Source organism: Polyodon spathula, chromosome 12 (assembly GCF_017654505.1).
Source record: "Polyodon spathula isolate WHYD16114869_AA chromosome 12, ASM1765450v1, whole genome shotgun sequence".
NCBI lineage: Eukaryota > Metazoa > Chordata > Actinopteri > Acipenseriformes > Polyodontidae > Polyodon > Polyodon spathula.
The window spans coordinates 23081962-23102707 of NC_054545.1; the positions used below are offsets into that span (position 1 = coordinate 23081962).

General features: G+C 41.3%; 1 protein-coding gene across 7 annotated transcripts in view; it reads left to right on the top strand.

The window, feature by feature from the left end:
* LOC121324180 (ankyrin repeat and KH domain-containing protein 1-like) overlaps positions 1–20746 on the top strand; it is an 81856-nt gene that overhangs the window by 42870 nt on the left and 18240 nt on the right. For 5 of the 7 annotated variants that reach the window (XM_041265743.1, XM_041265739.1, XM_041265740.1 and 2 more), the window contains exons 15-26: positions 140–916; positions 5186–5322; positions 12342–12453; positions 12782–12927; positions 13329–13471; positions 13616–13829; positions 14751–14926; positions 18745–18907; positions 19163–19258; positions 19448–19564; positions 19968–20130; positions 20658–20746. The exon at positions 20658–20746 is cut by the window's right edge and continues 368 nt beyond it. In XM_041265743.1, coding sequence (XP_041121677.1) covers positions 140–916; positions 5186–5322; positions 12342–12453; positions 12782–12927; positions 13329–13471; positions 13616–13829; positions 14751–14926; positions 18745–18907; positions 19163–19258; positions 19448–19564; positions 19968–20130; positions 20658–20746 — 2333 coding nt within the window. The remainder of the gene's footprint in view (positions 1–139; positions 917–5185; positions 5323–12341; positions 12454–12781; positions 12928–13328; positions 13472–13615; positions 13830–14750; positions 14927–18744; positions 18908–19162; positions 19259–19447; positions 19565–19967; positions 20131–20657) is intronic. The other 2 variants (XM_041265744.1, XM_041265746.1) reach the window with 1 other exon arrangement.

Here is a 20746-nt window from a genome sequence, read left to right on the forward strand (position 1 = left end):
CAGCGGCAGAGTTTCTATTGAGTCGAGATTTTAAAAAATGAAGTGTGTTGATATTTTAAACTTTTTCAATTGGGCAAGTAATTTTTTGCATGGCTTTTTTTTATTTTATTTTATTTCCAATCGTTTTTCATGTGCTTAGGTGCATCCAAGCAAAGGTCAAGTCCCCTGCAGGTAGCTGAGCATGACCTCCTGCCACCTTTCCACCCATACCAACCTTTAGAATGCATTGTGGAAGAGACTGAGGGCAAGCTGAATGAGCTGGGGCAGAGAATTAGCGCCATAGAGAAGGCACAACTGCAGTCGCTGGAGCTGATTCAGGGCGAACCTTTGACCAAAGACAAGATCGAAGAGCTGAAGAAGAGCAGGGAAGAGCAAGTGCAGAAAAAGAAAAAGATCCTAAAGGAACTGCAGAAGGTCGAACGGCAGCTGCAACTGAAAACGCAGCAGCAGTTTACCAAAGAGTACATGGAGGCCAAGGGACTGAAAGAAGACTCCCCAGAGTTGCAGCAACCACCCTTACTAGCTCAGCAGTGCTCGGATGGAGAGGACATCGATCAGGCAGAGGAAGAGGATGATCTGCCAGACGAAGACTTCTCCAAGTTACCCCAAGTAGACACCATCCTGTACAGAGAATGCCAGCCGCAACAGCAACTAGAGGAGATGCCGCCACCTATCCAAACGGGGTTCATCCCTATCCAGCCATTGCCAGTGCTGCAGTCCACAGATTTCTCTATTAACTTGGAGAGCCCCAACACAAACACACCTGACCTCCAGCGAGTCATGGTTAACCAGCAGATGTTAGGACAGCAACAGTTAGTTGGGCTGGGACAGGGATTGCTGACCCAAGCACCAGATGGATTAATGGTTGCTACTCCTGCACAGACGCTTACTGACACCCTTGATGACATTATGGCAGGTGGGTTAAGACTTTTTTTTTTTTTTCTTTCCTGCTTTACACCTGTAGTCATGCCCCAAACTTGATCATTCTTAAGAAACACTTAAGGAATGTCTAGAACAGACGTACCTTTGATCTGGCTGCTTAAGGAGCTTTCTGAACCATTTATTGTACTTAAAATTACTCTATATTAAAGTATATACAAAGCAATAAACTATCCCATATCTTCAATTATATTAATAAAGCACAAATTGATATCAAAATGTTATTAGTTTTAAATAAAAAAAAAAAAAAAGCTGTTGCTTCCTTGTGTGGTCTATCATTGTTTTGGTGTTTTTATTTTATTTATCTTTTAATATTTGAATATAACAAAACATGTCAGCTGTATTGTTGGGTTCTATAGCTATAGCCAGCCAAGATGTTTTTATTTCCAGGATCTTTTCTGGCTGTTGCTACAGAACCTCAAGTTAAAAAATTCCACCAAACTATTTTTGTTTTAAGCAAACCAACCCACAGACTACCCAGGGAATTAATAGTAAGAAATTGATTTAATTAAACCAGTTATTATTCAATTCTTATTGAACCAAAAGACACAGATGTATACGGCTTGAAGTTTGAGTTTTATTTGAACACGATGTCCCTTTAAACTAATTGAGCCAATTCTGTTTCTTAATTAAACTCAGAAAAAAGTTACTACAAAAGTGTCACTTATTTTACTTCATATCTTGACTTAGTCCGATTCTGTTTTGCTTTATTTTTATTTCAAACAGAGATGACAAATTACTTTGATAGCTCATCCCTGATCCTAACTGCATTTCATTATTGCAGTTGCCTAGTTTATCATTTGTGCTTTTTGTTATTTTCCCCACACGTTTAGCAGTTGTCCTGACGGATTTTCTTTTCAGCATAAAATGCCCAGTATGGAGTCTACATTGATAGCATCTTGATTTGTAGCAAAGAACAACAAATTTTAAACCCAGTTTGTAATTAAGTTTTCTCTTTTGTTAGGATGCAGAAACAGCTTGACTACTACTAATTAACATTTAAGGGAGCTAGAGATTTGGAAAATAAAAAACAAAAAGTTCAAGCCCTACAGATATAAAACCTGGAACAGTGAAATCAAAGGAAATGAAGAAGAAAAAATCTAAACTTAAGTGTTAATGAAGCCAGCAAGTCCCTGAGCCCCTCCCCCACATACTCAGAAAATCAGAAACACCAGAGCTGCATAGCCGAAAATAAATGAAACAATGAGTTGATCAACTTCCATTTACCACTGCGTCGTGCTGTGGAAATTTACATTTTGGAGCAGAGTTGCATGTTGAGGCACAAAGACTCCTCATCATGAATAAACCCCAATACGTTTGACAGAAATCAGTGCATTCTCATTCAGTTAAGTAGCAGTTCTCACCTGCATCCCAGAATGGCTGTTTATGCAGAGATATGCTACTGCTTCTAGTCTACAAGTGACAAAAATTTAACATTTTATTACTGAATTCCTAACAATCCAAGCTTTTTAGTTTGTATAACTGTTTTACTACACAATTCCACCTACACAGACACATTGGAATGGTTGTGCGGCATATATACTGAAAGTGATAACTCGGTATAACAAATTATTATTATATTATTTTTTTTTTGTTCCTGGGTAGTAAGTGTTATTTCCTAATTGCTTATGCCTCAAAAGTATAGAAAATGGCTATTATTCCCCACAAACTTTGCTTTTGTGACCAAGACAGGTAAATTTCAAAATATCACTATTTCCAATGAGAAAACGGGCGAATTTGTGTCGTTCACATAAGTCAGAAAAAAACAACATATGAATCCAAATTAACATGTATTTACACTAAAGTAATGCAAAAATGACTACAAAAGATTTAGACGCGAGTAGTTTTTCGAGATTTACGATTATACTGTAAATTTACAGTATAATTGTAAATCTCGTTTGTGGGGAATAGCCATTTTCTATACTTTTGAGGCATAAGCAATTAGGAAGTAACACTTACTACCCAGGAACAAAAATTGTGTTACATAGTGTAATGTTTTAATCCTGCTAATTTTTATAAAACTTTGTTTGGCACTTTTTCAAAGTCCAGAGTAAACATTTAGTTGATAACAACTGGTTTACCTGAAAGGTGGGCTTGTTGATTTCCAAAACCATGTCATCAACCACAGGTATATTGCTATCAGTTAATAGGTAATTAGTCTCCCAAATAATGCAGATATGGGTTGACCAGTTGAAGTTTCTTTTTATGTGTTTTGTATTTATTTGTTTGAGGTCTGTGTTCTTGATTTAAGGCCGTCATATCCGAGTTGTGCTCGAGTTGATATGACCATTGGAATAGGGTTTACATAAGTCATTTTTTTCTAATGGTCTCCAGAACAGCGGCATATATAATGAAGTCTACTTTCCTGCTTATTGATTTTATGACAGTGACTTTGTAAATGTGTCTTCTGTGAAGTGTAGCAGTTGTTAAATGCAGAACTTTAGTTTAGAAGGCTATAGGTTCACTGAACGGTGTTGGCTTTTATATAGATGACGACGGTGGCCGTTGGTCAGTGTTCCAACTGGCATATGACTCCATTTGTAATAATGGCTCCCAACGGTCCAAACCCCTGGCACGTACACAAGACCACCTCAAGATGGCTGCCTGTAAACATGCATTACACTCAAAGCACAACTTTCAGAGGAATTCAGAAGCTGTTCTTGTAACTTTAGTAGTCGTATCCCGGATACAGCATCATTTTGGTGAGAGAAAATAATTAAATGGAAGCAAAGGCCAGCTTCGATAGCATCTTGTGACATCTCCAGATCAGTCACCCCGCCCTCCCCTCCTTTTGATTTTAATCTTGCATATAGGAAGTATTAGTTGGAGTTAGAGCGACCAGTAAAAGTTGTTCGATCTTTCAGCAGGTAGTTTTTTGTTACTTTGATTTTTAGGAAGTGATGGTAACATGTTTGTATTCATTAGGAACTTGTACTCCTTTTTGCTTTGTTTACTTGCATCAAGTTTCTTAGTGTAGTATTGTTTTTTGCATCAGTGCAGTTTGACTCAAGTTCTGAGGTAATTGAATGCCAATAAAGCTAATGGGAGGAACTAGATTATGTGAAAGGTGAGTATTCTGATCTAATGTGAATAAGCATATTTGTAGGTTTAAATTTATACATGTTATAGTAAAAACACTTAAATAAGTATCCTATTTAAATATGCATACAACAACAAAAAAGTTGAGCCATTTTATGTCTAGCCTAGGCCGTACGTAATGAATCACAGGTGACAAAGCTAAATACAATTCCAAGTAAATTATTGAGTTAGGTATGTGTATCTATAGCAATCTATATCTATCTATATAGATATATACCTAACTTTATAATTTACTGGGAATTGCATTTAGCTTTGAGACCTGTGACACGTAAGGTATGGCCTAGGCTGCAACTTTTTTGTTGTTTGAATACATATTTTAAGTTTACTCACTTTTCTGTGAAATCTTGTTGGTTGTTCAAGTAACTAGTTGTTAGTTAATCAGTTCCTGCAATAGTGTATTGCATCACACTCAGTGAGGGTAGGTCTGGGTGCTCCCAAAGGCCATTTTCTAAAGGGAATGTTTTTTATTGTAGAAAGATGCAGCTAAACCCTGCAACAATGTGAAATAAACTATGGGTCTGCTGCTGAAAGGCTGTCCATTGTCACATTGCAGGATGGGCACCCTAAAAGTAGATTTTAACTAAATTAAATCCTCTTGATCTAAACAACAAAAAAAGTATCTTATAGAAGATATGCAGCTTGGTTATCTCTGGTTTTCTGAGAGTTTGAAATGGTTAAATGATTGGAAAAAAGCTTAAAAAAAAAAACTAAAACAATTAAACTGAATTGGACTGGTCGTTTTTGTGGCATTGCTGACCACAATGTTTTGCTCTTAAGAATTGCATCCCTTACATGCATCTACAAGGTGTTGATTTAGACTGTGGCACATGAGGCTCATATTTTTTACACTGAAGGCATAATGTGATTGTCATTTTAAGCCCCAATTTAATAACGGATTTGACCAGTTACTACTTTTACAAATGCAAAGGTGCATAGTAAGGTAGCATCAACAAAGCTATTCTATAGCAAGGGGAGAGGGGAGACAACAATCTCAATAATTTCAAATTATTGCTATGTGAGATTGATGTAATGTAGGTTAGCAATTTATTTTACGTTTACATGCTCTGTTGCATCACGTGTATTTGCATTGTATGTTTCAGGTGTTCTCGATCTATAATGTTACTGATAGTGTTATCTCTCTTTCCAGCTGTGAGTAGCAGAGTGCCTGCCATGCTAAACACTACTCCATCGCCCTCACCCCAGCCCCAGGCACAGACCCCAAGTAACGGCATCTCCCCTCCTTCGATGCTGCCGCTTTATCCTTCAGTGGATATTGACGCACATGTAAGTGTACTTGAATTGTTTGCGGATTTAAGCTCATTTAGCCAGTAGCACTGATGGGTAAATGAATTGTAGTTCCCTATCAAGTATGAAATATAACATTTAACTAATGGGTGTTTACCTCCTAAAGACCCCAAAACCTGAATAGATATGTCAGAGCTGCTTGTCAGAGCCTGTGATGCAGTCATGCCTGCCCCCAAGGGCATATAAGGACTGCACGCCAAGATTTCTGCATCATTTTTCCTTTCAGAGGACTGAATCTGACAGGAGAGCCATAGACAGATGAGTACTCGTTGCTTTTTATCTGCGTATTTTACTCGCTATTTGTGTATTGCACTAATTAATGCGATAATATTAACGTTGCGTTTGTTTTCTAATTACACAATTTTGCACACAGCTTGTTGTTTGTTACATCCCACAGAGGCCTCCGCATGAAATCGGCGGCACCTGTTGGCCCTTCCCAGGGACCAAGCAGCTTGAGTCGGCTGGCACCGCCTGGAGTTAAAATTAAAGTTTCGTTTTTGTAAATAATATTCTTTTTTGAACTGTAAAGTTTTATTACTGTTTTTTTATGTGATAATTGTGTTTTTGTTTCCTTTTTAAAATTTTTTGACAGAAACTCGAGCTCAGCTGCTTGGCTCAGCAGCTCTGCTTTAATCGAGATACGCACTCCGACTGAGATTGCTTGCAGTATCTCCCACGGTGTCTTGTTGACTGCTTGCCACACCATTATGAAGCCTGTTAGGGCTGTTAACAAGCAGGCTTCCCTCAGTCTTGTATTCCTACTGACTGTGGTTTTGCCAGAAGTTTATACAGGTGGGCATCCCTGTATACTCCTGCGGTAACGCAAACCAAGTAGACCCAGTACTGTACCGGTACCAAGGTCACTAGTCCGTTCTGGTACTGTACCGAACAGTGAATGAGGTTACCACAACGGTGCTGTACCAAACCGGTACTGAACTGACCGGTTACCATCCCGGTACCGTTTCGGTTCAAGTACCGTACTGAGGGTACCTACCCGGTGGTAAGGCACTGTAACAGTTCCCATCTGCAGTACCATCCCTGACCCACTACGAAAGGACTCTGTTTGGGTCATGACCACCTGTTGCATTACTGTACAGCGGTGTTGCTGCTTGTGCAGACTGAGGCAGCAGTTATGCCGTACTGTACACTGTTGCTGCTTGCATCATGTGTAGGTTTTATCCCTGTGATTTATACAAAGCCAGTCTGCCAGTTGAGAATAAGCACGGCAGGTGCTCTTCCTGCCTGGGCCAGAGCACGCCAAAGAGGCACTCGCTAACCGGAGTTTTGTGCGAGTTTCTCTATGCACGCGCTGGAGAAACATACATCTCTACAGAGCACTCGGTGTCCATTACACCAGGACAGCTTGCTTCTCCCATCACCCTCTGTCAGAGAGGTGGCTGCATCCTCTCCACTTAGCTCTGTGTCAAGGGAGAACAGGCGATGTGCCCAGGGAAAAACCCAATGTAGGATGCCGTCTTCACGGTCTTCCTCTGCCTGTCCTTCAAGGAAGAGAGTCACCGATCCAAGAGATTGGCGGACTCCGAACAGCTGGAGAAGCTAGGCAGCTGTGTCTATCGGGGAATCTGCTATGTGAACATGTGGCTCCACGCCTATAAATGAGACATGCCAATCCATCTTTGATGAACCTATTGCCTCCCTCATGTCACTTCCCCTCCCCTGTGCACCTAGATTTTCTTTTTGAAATACAATCCTCCTGGGGTCACCTGGCTCCAGCTCCAGCAGTTTCCTGATCGATGGACGCATTGTACAGCCTGCATGATGCAGAGAAGCTGGGTTTGGCCCAATTTCCATAGGTAGAGGGTTCAATTGCTGCTCTGGTACAGGCGCCTACACTAGAGCTTCTGACCAAGGACGCTAGCTGCCCAAACAAACGGTGTCGTGTTTTGGAAGTGATTCAATAGGAAACTTAATCAGTTTGCGACAAGGCAGAGTAATTACAACAGCATACTGGTAGCCTACCAGGCCTGTTTGTTGAAATTGCTTTTGGAGTATCACAGACCCTCACCACAGCTGCTAGATGAGCTGCATTTGGTGAACAAAAACCTGCTCCGTGTCTCCCCAAATTGAACGGGCAGGCTGTGGGCAGGAAACTATCTGCTTTGATAGCCGCAAGAAGGCAGCTTTGGCTTTCTCAGGTACGCGTGCCTGATATGGATAAAGCACCACTGTTGGATGCCCCCATTACATTGGTGCATACCTTTTGGTCCTGCGGTGGTTGAGATGCTGCAGCACTGTCACCGGGCACGGTAGTCCACCAAAGAGCTGGTGCATCTGCTTCTAAACAAGCAGCCACCCCCAGTGCTCAAACCAACGGCAAACCTCATAGACTGGCACATCTGGCTGCAGCTATGGTTTTCGTAAACAGCCTGTGGGAGCTTTGACAAATTTTGCCACCAGGCGCAGTAGCAAAAACCTCAGGCTAAGCCACCAGCCCTAGGAGCTTTTCAGGGAGACATCTGGAGTATTGGATTAGTGCACCATGGACATGTGGGTGCTTACTACTGTTCAGACTGGCTATTCTCTGCAATTCAGACATGGTCCTCCTCTCTTTCAGGGGGTGACTACAACATTAGTCACGGGCCCTTGAGATGCTGCAGTATTGTCTCAGGAGGTGACAGCTCTGCTACGGAAAGTGGCTACAGAAATTGCATGGTACACCCTTTCCATTTGAAGGAAGGGTTCTACTCCAGGTACTTCCTAGTGCCCAAACAGGATGGGCCCCCACACCAATCCTCGACCTCAGACAGGTCACCATGTATCTTGGTCGAATGAGGTTATAAATGTTGACGATGCAATAGCTGTGTGCAGTCAATCAGGCCAGGCGACCTGGTTGGCCACGGTGGACCTTAGATGTATATTTCCACATCCCCATAAAACCAGGGCACAGGAGGTCCCTGTGGTTCGCTTATCAAGGAACAGCATTTAAGTTCCGTGTCCTGCCATTTTGCTTCAAAGTACATGAATGCTATCCTAGCCCCATTGAGACTCAAAGGCATTGGTGTTCTCAATTACCTGGAGGACTGGCTCATTTGTGCCCAGTCTCCAGCACAGACAGAGGCTCACAGAGAGCTCATCACCATCCACCTTCATCGACTGGGCCTGTCTTTGAATAATGCAAAGAGCCAACTCACACCTTCGCAGACAGCCTCCTATCTAGAAGTATGCTTGGACTCCAGGTCCATGCTGTCCACTGTCGGACGACAATGCAGAGAATAGCTGCCTGTTTTGACACTTTTTCAGCTGAACTGAGTGCTCACGATAGTCACAAGGTCGCTGTGTCCATTATTGCAGCAAGCTTGAGGGAAAAATGATGCTGAGATGTGTGCGTGCAGTCCTTATGTGCCCTCAGGGACAGGCATGACTGAGTCACAGGCTCTGACGAGCAGCTTTGATATAGTTTTCGGGGTCTTGAGGTGGTAAACACCCATACGGTAATGGTTACATTTGTATTTCAGGGAACCAGGGTTAAGATAATAGCCTAATGTTTTTTCTTTCTATAATCTTTCAAATTGATTAGTGTGATCATGTATAAACTCAACATTTTCAGAATTGATACATTTTTTTAGATTTAACAATGTAATATTTTCATTGCTGCTCTTTAGCTAAACGTTACCGTACCCTTTGACAGCACCAAATGTATTTTAATTTCCTAAAGTTTTTTTCCCCTTGGCTACCCCATTTGTATTCCTGTTCTGCACCTTATGGGAACAAACTGCATTTCAACCAGATCTTTTATAAATGTGTGTGTGTGTGTGTGTGTGTGTGTGTGTGTGTATATATATACACACACACACACACACACACCTCTGGAAAAAATTAAGAGACCACTGCAAAATTATCAGTTTCTCTGGTTTTACTATTTATAGGTATGTGTTTGGGTAAAATGAACATTTTTGTTTTATTCTATAAAACTACTGACAACATTTCTCCCAAATTCCAAATAAAAATATTGTCATTTAGAGCATTTATTTGGAGAAAATGACAACTGGTCAAAATAACAAAAAAGATGCAGTGTTGTCAGACCTCGAATAATGCAAAGAAAATAAGTCCATATTCATTTTTAAACAACACAATACTAATGTTTTAACTTCGGAAGAGTTCAGAAATCAATATTTGGTGGAATAACCCTGATTTTCAAGCACAGCTTCCATGCGTCTTGGCATGCTCTCCACCAGTCTTTCACATTGATGTTGGGTGACTTTATGCCACCCCTGGCGCAAAAATTCAAGCAGCTTGGCTTTGTTTGATGGCTTGTGACCATCCATCTTCCTCTTGATCACATTCCAGAGGTTTTCAATGGGGTTCAGGTCTGGAGATTGGGCTGGTCATGACAGGGTCTTGATCTGATGGTCCTCCATCCACACCTTGATTGACCTGGCTGTGTGGCATGGAGCATTGTCCTGCTGGAAAAACCATTTCTCAGAGTTGGGGAACATTGTCAGAGCAGAAGGAAGCAAGTTTTCTTCCCGGACACTGGCTTGTAGGCCTCTCCAGGTCTCCGTCTAACCGTTAACGACCAGGTGTTGGGCAAAGCTGAAAATTGGACTCATCTGGGGGTGCTTCAGCAAGGCTGGAATCGGGCAGATTTGTCTTTGTGAAGGACGCGTGAATCAAGCCAAGTACAAGGTTGTCCGGGAAGAAAACTTGCTTCCTTCTGCTTTGACAATGTTCCCCAACTCTGATTTCTGAACTCTTCCGAAGTTAAAACATTAGTATTGTGTTGTTTAAAAATGAATATGAACTTATTTTCTTTGCATTATTCGAGGTCTGACAACACTGCATCTTTTTTGTTATTTTGACCAGTTGTCATTTTCTGCAAATAAATGCTCTAAATGACAATATTTTTATTTGGAATTTGGGAGAAATGTTGTCAGTAGTTTTATAGAATAAAACAAAAATGTTCATTTTACCCAAACACATACCTATAAATAGTAAAACCAGAGAAACTGATAATTTTGCAGTGGTCTCAATTTTTTCCAGAGATGTGGTGTGTGTGTGTGTCTAATATATATATATATATATATATATATATATATATTATATATTATATATATATATATATCGATATATATATATATATATATATATACATACATACATACATACATACAGGTAGTGGACAAAAAATGGAAACACCTGGGTAAATGAGGGACACCAAGTATATTAAAAGCAAATGCTTCCACGCAGGTGTGGCTTGTTGATCAAGCAAATAATATCCCAGCATGCTTAGGGTCATGTATAAAAATGCTGGACAGGCTGGTTGCCTATAATTATGGCTAGCATGGATGCAAGAGGAGACCTCTGTGACTTTGAAAGAGGGGTGATTGTTGGGGTACGTTTGGCAGGAGCTTCAGTGACCAAGACAGCTCAACTTGCTGATGTTTCATGAGCAACGTTGCCTAAGGTGATGTCGGCATGGAACTCTGAGAGAAATACATCATCAGCAAAGGGCAACAGTGGGCGGAAGCCAGGATCGTGATATCCGTGCATTAATTCGAAGTGCAAGGAAGAACAGTCGAGCAACAGCAGATCAATTGACTGCAAATTTCAACCTGGGATACGAGCAGTCAGTTTCATCAAAAATGGTCTGCCGAGAACTCCACAGAGTGGGATGCCTTAGTTGGGTTGCAGTGCACAAACCGCTCATCACACCTGGCAATGCACGTTTGCTAGTCCAGTGGTGCGAAGAGCACAGGCAATGGACTACTGAGCAGTGGAGAAATGTGATATGGTCAGATGAGTCATCCTTCACCATGTTCTCGACAAATAATGAGTGCACAAGTGGCGCCATCCTAAAGAACTCTACAGCCCCGAGTGCTTGGTTCCAACAATGAAGAGTTCTGGTGGTTTATGTAATGTTGTAGGGTGCATTTTCCTGGCATGGTTTGGGTGCACTCATTCCCTTAAAAGGCAAGGTCAATACTAATCATTACTTAATGGTACTGAGTGATCATCTTCACCCCATGTTGCAGTATTTCTTTCCTGCCGGGGGGGGGGGGGGGGTGTCTTCCATGGTGACAATGCCCCCATCCACAGAGTACGTGTGGTCGCCCAGTGGTTTGATGAGCATGACACTGATGTCATCCATATGTCACGGCCTTCTCAGTCACCAGATCTGAACCTAATCGAGCATTTATGGGATATTCTGGAACGACGCATGAGACAGCGTTTTCCACCTCCATCAACCAGGCGCGAGTGGATTGACTTTCTTATGGAAGAATGGTGCCGCATTCCTCCTGCAGAATTCCAGAGGCTGGTAGACTCTATGCCATGGTGCATACTGGTCGCACGTGGTGGCCCAACGCCGTGTTAAGTGACTTTACATTGGTGTTTCAATTTTTTTGTCCACTACCTGTATATTACACAACACACACACACCGTGTGATTTTAGATGTGATAAACTTACTTTGTAATCACCCTGTAATATTAATATGTAGAGAGAATAGTGTTGTTGAGTGCATAATGTATTTCAAGTTGGTTTATTTTTCTGAACTTGTACATTATTTTGGGTTACTTGTAATAAAATATATAAAAATAACTTTGTTTATGCTGGCTGTTATATACGTTATTTTTCATGGTTTATTCTTCTGAATATATACAGCACCCACTCGATATGTCGCGGGTGTCAATATAAATCTGCTGTGTATTGAGGGCAGTGATATATCAAGAGACCTCTAGAAAAACAAGATCTCTTAACAGGCAAACACCCGGTTTTTTATGACATATTGATGACCATCGTTTTATCGGGGGGGGGGGGGGGGGGGGGGGGGGGGGGGGGGGGGGGGCCTCGAGCCAGATATAAATCCTTTTAAAAAATATATATATATTTTATTATCCTTTTAAAAATATATATATATTTTTGTTAAACATTACATGTAAACGTCCATGTATTATTGGGGAGAAGCAACTTACAAATGCTATCATCTCTCTTAGAATGAGACAATATTGGTAGTTTTTAATACTTTGGCTCGTTTCAGACGGAAAGCAACCATGACACGGCACTAACACTGGCATGTGCAGGAGGACATGAGGAGCTGGTATCCGTGTTAATAGCCCGCGGTGCCAACATTGAACACCGGGACAAAAAGGGTATGTTGAAGACTTATTGAAACTATCCTATTAGACATTTTATGCATTGTGGCAGACATAAATAAAGTATGTATCTTTTGCATTAGATGTGTTGAGATTTCACATGCATGTTACTCAAAAAGGGAATAGCTGCTGCACCTGGAGTGTATGCTTTGCATTCAAATCCATCCATGGAGATGTTGAAAAAGATTTGTTTGCTTTTCTACCTAGGATGCATTATAGCTTTATTTCATTGCTAAATAGCAGATTTTTGTATACGCTGTCCAGGGTTGCAGTAACGTGTGTGTGTGTGTGTGTGTGTGTAAACAGGCCTCTTCTCTCTTCACAGGTTTTACGCCCCTCATTCTGGCAGCCACTGCCGGGCACGTGGGGGTGGTAGAAATCCTGTTGGACAAAGGGGGCGATATCGAAGCGCAGTCAGAGCGAACCAAAGACACTCCGCTATCGCTGGCATGCTCAGGGGGGAGGCAAGAGGTACAGTGCAAAGCACAACTGCTTATCACAGCCTGGGAACAAATAATTTTCTTGAATAACTTTGCCAACTCGTAGTAACAAGTGCTGATTCTTACCGCTTTAGTTTTATTTATTATTGATAAATGTTGTCTAAATGCAAGTTGTTTCTAATAATAAAAAAATAAAAAAAGATAATTCACAGAAAGCACAATACTATTTTAAAGTATAATTGTATTAAAGGGTCTGCAATATAGTTATGTTTTTTAGATTGTGGAGACCACACACTTTGACATACCGGCTTACCTCTGTCAAGTTCAAGTCTACATTTTGTAGAATAAAAATATAAATGTAAGTCTCTGTAATCTTGTTTTTTTTAAATCAGAGTGATTCAACTGTTTAGCCCTATTTTCATTATTCTTTAGGTGGTTGAGTTGCTGCTGTTGCGTGGTGCAAACAAAGAGCATCGCAATGTTTCTGATTACACGCCATTGAGTCTGGCTGCATCAGGGGGTTATGTTAACATCATCAAGATCCTTCTCAATGCTGGGGCTGAGATTAATTCAAGGTAACTTGTTAGTTTAACGTACAAATTATACGCACCCCAACAGCCAGCTGTACAAGGAGATGTGCTTTGCATTGCTGTGTTTATTGAATATTAGCGAACTATGTTTAACACAGTGTTTTATATTTATTTATTTATTTTTTTTAGAACTGGGAGCAAGCTAGGGATCTCTCCGCTGATGCTGGCTGCTATGAATGGCCATGTGCCAGCAGTAAAGCTCCTGCTGGATATGGGCTCTGATATCAACGCCCAGATTGAGACAAATCGAAACACTGCCCTCACTCTTGCATGTTTCCAAGGCAGAGCCGAGGTAGTCAGCTTGCTGCTGGATAGGAAGGCCAATGTGGAACACAGAGCAAAGGTGAGCAGCAGCTCTGTACAAATATTACAAGAATTCTCTTCAGTGCAGCACTCCAAACAACTTCCTACATCAAGTAGTCTAGACACCTGAGGGCTCAATGTTAATGCCATGTGTAAGTCTAAAGGCCACGATACACTATGTGATTTCCGTGCGATGCAAACGCATGCGATTGATTGCAACCCATGGATCACATAATTATCGCATCATTAGGATTGCATTCATTCGCAAGCTGTCAAGTGGGGCTCTATTTTTTTGCAATCGGACGCGATCGCCGTGGACAAGTATCCAATCATTGAGGTAGGTGGAGTCAAGAGACATCTAGCAGCTGACAGTGTCAGGAGGTGCTGGTGTCCATACACAATCTGCGGTAGCTGTGTGTGTGTGTGTATCTATGCATACACACACACACACACACACACAATGAAAACACAGAAGTCTACGTTTTACATCAGTATCCCATTGGGCACATACATAATGTTTAGTTTTTAAATAGTGAGCAGATAGGTTTGTTTATTTGAGTAGTATTGTTCCTTGGGATAATAGCATGCTGAGCTCAAGTCATGTGATTTTATAAAGCTTAAAAAATAATAATAAAAAAATAGAATTATGTCCCTAACTCCTTCTGAACTTAACTGTGACCCAAGGGGATTATTTTTAATGTACTTGCAGGTTCTAATCTCTTACTGAAAATACCCCTCACTTTACAATTGGCAATATATGGTCCTTCCTGCATATTGAAATGATAGAACATAAAAAAGGGTGATATGCTATAGGGAAAAAATTAATAAAATGACTGTCAGGTATTTTTTTTATTTGTCTTTTTGAGGTAAGCATACAGAATTAAATCTATTGGTTCTTATTTGACAAAATATGCATGAAAACTGGTTCATGTTAAATAAATGTTATTTCCCTCCACTTCAGACCGGCCTTACCCCCCTGATGGAGGCTGCATCTGGAGGGTATGCTGAGGTTGGGAGGGTCCTGCTTGACAAAGGAGCTGATGTCAACGCACCCCCAGTGCCTTCATCCAGGGACACGGCTTTAACAATCGCAGCGGACAAGGGCCATTACAAGTTCTGTGAGCTGCTTATCAACAGGTGATTCCCTCATTCTGAATTGAGAAACCACAAATGTCAACTGAAGAAACGGTTAAATACAGTACTGCCACTTTCAGCAGCAGTTTACAATATGTATAAAGAGGAGACTTATAGGGGAGTCCACAGTGAAACTTTGAAAGGAGGGATGAGTGGTTCTACTCACACTTTTTTGACTGGCTGTAGATAAAGGATTCATTTTAGTTATTTGGATTAAATTATAGTGCTTCTGAATTAGAAAACTTTTCCTTGAAATTCATCAGTTTCAATGAAGTTGAAGTCTAAAGAAATTGTGCCCAGACTATAGATTTTTGGTCCAAAGAAAAAGGAACAATCTCTTTCATAGCGAAAAAGCCACTGAGCTCCTTTCAAAAATCCCCATACCTGGGGAGACAGTCAAGCTGAAATAATAATAATAATAATAATATAATAATAATTGGCCATTTAGCAGACGCTTTTATCCAAAACGACTTAGAGACTAGAGGGTGAACTATGCATCAGCAACTGCTGCTGCAGAGTCACTTACAGTAGACCTCGGTTTTATGTCTCAGGCACCATGTTTGAAAGACACTCCACTTGTACCTGTACTAAGAATGCGTGGATGCTGCTCTGGCATTCTGCAGGGTGTCAAAAACTCTATTGGACAGACCCAGACGGCTCAAATGCAGCCGTTCAGGGGCCAGACTCAGAGCTACAGGCTCGATGGGTCGGGGTGCCATAAGGTCTGCTGTGCCTGTCCTGAGCAGGTCGCGGTGCTTGGGCATGTCTTCATGGCTGGCCGCTTAGGAGCTGCATCAGTGCTGAAAACCAGAGCCTCCTGGGCCAATAAGGAGATACTAAGAGCACCTTACCCGGTCCTGTCTGATTTTTTATTTTTTTTCCACAGTGGGATCATGGTGAGCGGTCGGAATGTATATAACAGTTGCCTTGACCACTTGTTTGCCAAGGCAATTATTGCCCTGCATCCTGTAGAAACGATTCAATTATTGATCATTTAATATCTGGGTTGATTAGCTCTCTTACTAACAATATTTAAATTGACGTGTTCTAAAGATCGAGGATTTACTATGAGCACACATTCACGCGCAGACACAAGGAATGGTTAATCAGTAGTAGCATTTTATTAAGTACACAAATAAACAGAAATCACAAAAGATAGAAAGTAAATCTCTTAGTCTCTAAGCACAAAACACAATTCAAAAATCCTCTCACTGCACAAAAGGCAGCTGAAATATGACACCGCCTATCTCCTAACATCAGCAGCAATCACTCAGGCAAGCAGGCTGTAAAGTAGCTAGTCCCTCGCTCACACACACACACACTCCCACATCCAATGCTTAGAGTACATCTGAGATAATGCAGACAATCTTAAGAATATATCACATTAAGCTTATTAATGGTATACAGATTAAGTGTATGGCAAGTTCACTTTTTAAAGAAGTTCTTCATACAACGAGGTAGATTACTTAGTTACTTCATCAAGTTTCACTAAAAGTTATTTCACACACAGTGTGCAAACTAAATAACAGTTCAATTCTGTGTGAATGTCTTAAAATGAATTAATTTAGTTCCATGAAAGGAAAATACAACTGGAATTATACTCAACTATACTTGAAGCTTAGACTTTTGGTACGCTGGTTTGGAAACTCAATCTGTTGAAGTGTCCAGTACAAACTCTCCTCTCAGCAACAAAGTCTTCAATCCCACTTTTGGATTAAACTCGGCAACAAAGCTTTCAGTTCTCGATTAGAATCAACAAACAGCTGCAACAAAGTCTCCGGTTCTCGGTATAGGATCCACAAGCGCTGGTCCGCTTTGCCCTCATCATTGAATCTTTAGCTAGCAGGTAGCAGGGCACAGTTTCTTTTGGATACTGTGGTGTTTTAGGTGTACAGCAGCCCCGGACTGGTTTGTCTGATAACAGTTGCTGTAAGTTTTGCAGCAGTCTTCTTGCCGGGCTTCAGTCTCATTGCTTTAGGCAGAGTCCCGGAGTTGCAGCTTTGCTTAGCAGAGTGATAGCACCTTGTTTAGCATTTGATGTGGAGCGCAAATTGTTCAATTTCGCTTTGATTTTTGTAGTCTTTTTCACTCTGCTGATAAGCTACTTTCATGAGGTAATTTGTGTATCTTGCCTCTAACTCCAAGTCCTTTTGATGTTTTAATGTCCTTTTCCACCGGGACATCGCTAGTTTGTCTTCCTTGCGTCAAAACTATGTTGCACGTGTGAATTATCTATACATAATTCAACTGTCCGCTCAGCCTAATCCAATTCAGATACCAGTCCTCTAATCAGTAGGTCATATAGTTTCAGTATGTCTGCAACCCGAGGCCCCTTTCAAGACACAGCAGTCTAGCCTGTTTCTCAAAACACAGTTTCATTAAAGAATTAAGTTACATTTCTAATACATGTTAAAGTATTATCATATTCAGGGAATATGTCCTACACTCCTTTTGTGGAGAACCTAATGGGGACAGTGGTTTGATTCCCTGGGAGGCAAAGAGATCTATCTTTGCTCTCCCAAATGAGGCTCACAATCTGAGGCACTGGGAACTCTCTTTTGAGAGGAGGTCTGCCATCCAGTTTGTCACCCCTGGCAGGTGTACTGCATGCAGCGAGAGGCGGTCCTCGTGTGCCAGGAAGAAAAGTGATTGATCTACGCCACCACTGTACAGATAAGTGCACGTCTCTCTCAAACCTCTTGCAAAAATTTGAAAAACCATGCAGTTGAACCAGGCCTGCAGTGGGCACATGTGCAGGAGACCCAAAGATAAGGTCTGAAGCTGCTGCCTTCAATCACAGAAGTTTCTGGAATGTCACTACTGTGAGAGCTCTTTTGAGCTGAAATAGTTCTAAACAGGTGGCTATTCTGTGCACTTTGCTGTCTGAGCTGCTACCTCCTGAAAACACCATAGTGGCGTCCCATGGGTCTGTGTCTGTTTGTCACGCCCTGAAAGGAAAGGGGACCATGCTGGAGCTGCAGTGAGTAGCTGGTCTTAATGGTAGTAAGCACCTAGATGTCTGTCTTGCACTGACGGCAATACTCCAGATGGCTCCCTGAAAAGGGACCCTGGGCCTGTGGCAGCAAACCCCTAGGGCCGCTGCTCACTTTGAGTTTTTTGCCTCTGCGGCAGAACTTATTAAAGGTTCCGTGGTGAACAGCCACGGGCTGGTTCTGGGAAGCAAGTGAACCACCTGCTTTATGGAACCCCACGCGCGGTGATCACCATGGGACCAAAGGTATGCCCTGGTGTAATAGGGGTATCCAACAAAATGAGCTTTGTCCCCGTCAGGCACGCACGTGTACCTGGGAAAGCCAAAGCTGCCAGTGTGCGGCTGTCAGCGTGCGGATACTAGCACAGCCAGGTTTCTACCTACAGCCTGACCGTTCTGTTTTTAAAGACGGAGCAGGTTCTTATTAGCCAGGCGCAGCTCGTTCAGTTGTTGTGTTGAGGGCCTGTGGCTGTCATAGAGGGACCTCAGCAAGTAGGACTAGTAGGCTACCAGAATACTATTAAATTTGCCCAGCAGTGCAGCGAACGTATTGGCTGAAAAGGCACGCTTGAGGATCACCTCCGAGACCGGCACCGTTTGTTGGGTCAGATAGCTTCATTGGACAGGAGTGCTAATTTGAGGCGCCTGTATCAATGCACTAAATGAAGCCTTCAGGAAGCCAGACCCAGCTTCTCTGCATTGTGTACCCTGTATAGGGTGTGGAGGGGAGGGGGGGATGGATGTTGGTCTGTGTCACTAAAAGGTTGTCTGCAAATACCATTTACCTAAACCAAGAACTGACTAAACAGTTAAAATTTCTATTTTACAGAGGAGCTCACATTGATGTCCGTAACAAAAAGGGCAACACCCCCCTCTGGCTGGCAGCGAATGGTGGCCACTTCGATGTGGTGCAGCTCCTGGTGCAGGCTGGTGCTGATGTGGATGCTGCAGACAACAGGAAGATCACCCCGCTCATGGCAGCTTTCCGAAAGGTGTGCACAGGAGCCACAAACAAACCACTGTTAAATAGACCCGCCACACTGCTAAATGTCCAGAGAAACCAAGTTGTAATACTGAAATAGTGTGTTCTTATATACAGCCTCCAATTTTAAAGTTGAAATCCAAGTATTATCTGGTAGTTTATGAAAAGGTCCTGTAGAAAATAAGATTCTATGAATTATCCCAATGCTATGCAACTATTGTACAGAGTTTGTGTGAAAATTAGTAATTCAACTGTGTGTTTACAGGGCCATGTGAAAGTAGTACAGTATCTAGTGAAAGAGGTTAATCAGTTCCCATCTGACATTGAATGCATGAGATACATCGCTACCATTGCTGATAAGGTATGTGTTTGTTTTTATTGTTCATGTTCTAAATTAAAGTTTTATATGGTTTATACTTCATCCTTATGGATTTCAAGAAATGTTTATTGCAAAGTGTTTTCTTTAATCTATATTCCATTTTCCATATGGAGTCTTACTTTTGTGTGTTTGTGATTGAAGTGAAGTTTGATTTTAAATGACTTTTTTCAGGAGTTATTGAAGAAATGCCACCAGTGTATGGAAACCATAGTTAAAGCCAAAGACCAGCAAGCAGCAGAAGCAAACAAGAATGCAAGCATCCTGCTGAAAGAACTGGACTTGGAGAAGGTGGGGAAGAGCTACCTAAACATATTCATTTGAGTATACCGCTGAGTATGCAGCTCCACAATGTGCTGAACTTTCAGTTTAAACTTGATAAAGCTGTCTGCTTATCTCTAATGTGTCACATTGAGGTTGATGTGCCCTGAAGTTTGATTGTTTATCCCATGCATTGGAGTCAGTGCTTGTACTTGGAGTTTAGTTTTGTGTTTCTCAATATTGGTATAAAGAAACTATCATTCAGTCTTCTCTGACTGTAGGAATAATTGAGGTGCTCTCTTAATATACTGTGAAAAGGTCATACTCTACATATTATATGGTGAATAATAGAGTGAAAGCTGTATATCTTTACAATTGTGTAATGATTACAACATATGGGTATTGTTTTGATCCCACTCTTTTTCTACAATAGTCCCGAGAAGAAAGCAAGAAGCAGGCTCTAGCAGCCAAGAGAGAGAAACGCAAAGAGAAGAGAAAGAAGAAGAAAGAGGAGCAAAAAAGAAAACAGGAAGAGGAAGAAGCTAAAACTAAGGAGGTTTCAGAAATGCAAGATCCAGAAAAAGATTCTGGTGAAGGTATAATTTGATTTAATTAACACTTCTGTTAGGCCCTTTTATAACCACCTGAAGCTATTTATCAAAAATAACCTAATTTGGCTAAACTATGATAAAATGTGTATGTTTGATTATTGTGCAACTGTAGACAGAGATGGAAAAAGTGTGTGTTGCGGGGGTAACGTTGAAAAGGCTGCAATGTAGTGTTATCTCTTTAGAGGTGTAAATGTATTAAATCAAAAAGTTAAATTATGCAATGGTAAAGGCACTGAATATATAGAGTACACAAAGAGATTTCAAACTTCTTGTAATAGTTTAACTTTAATAGTGCCGAGCGCTAACATAGCCACGAAAGAATAACTCCCCTCTAAACCAGTGTAGTCTAAGAAAAACAATTCCACTCAACCCAGAAGAGCCTGACCTTGAGTATGCTCATATATAATATTTGTTGTTTGACTTTCCAAGACTATTTAGTTTTATATATATATATATTTGTTTCATTTTCTGTAAGTTTCCTTTTTTTTATTCCTTCCATTTTCTGTTTTCAGAGCCTGAAGTTCCCATTGAGCCTCCAAGTGCAACCACGACCACCACAATTGGCATTTCTGCCACCTCCCCCACCTTTACCAATGCGTTT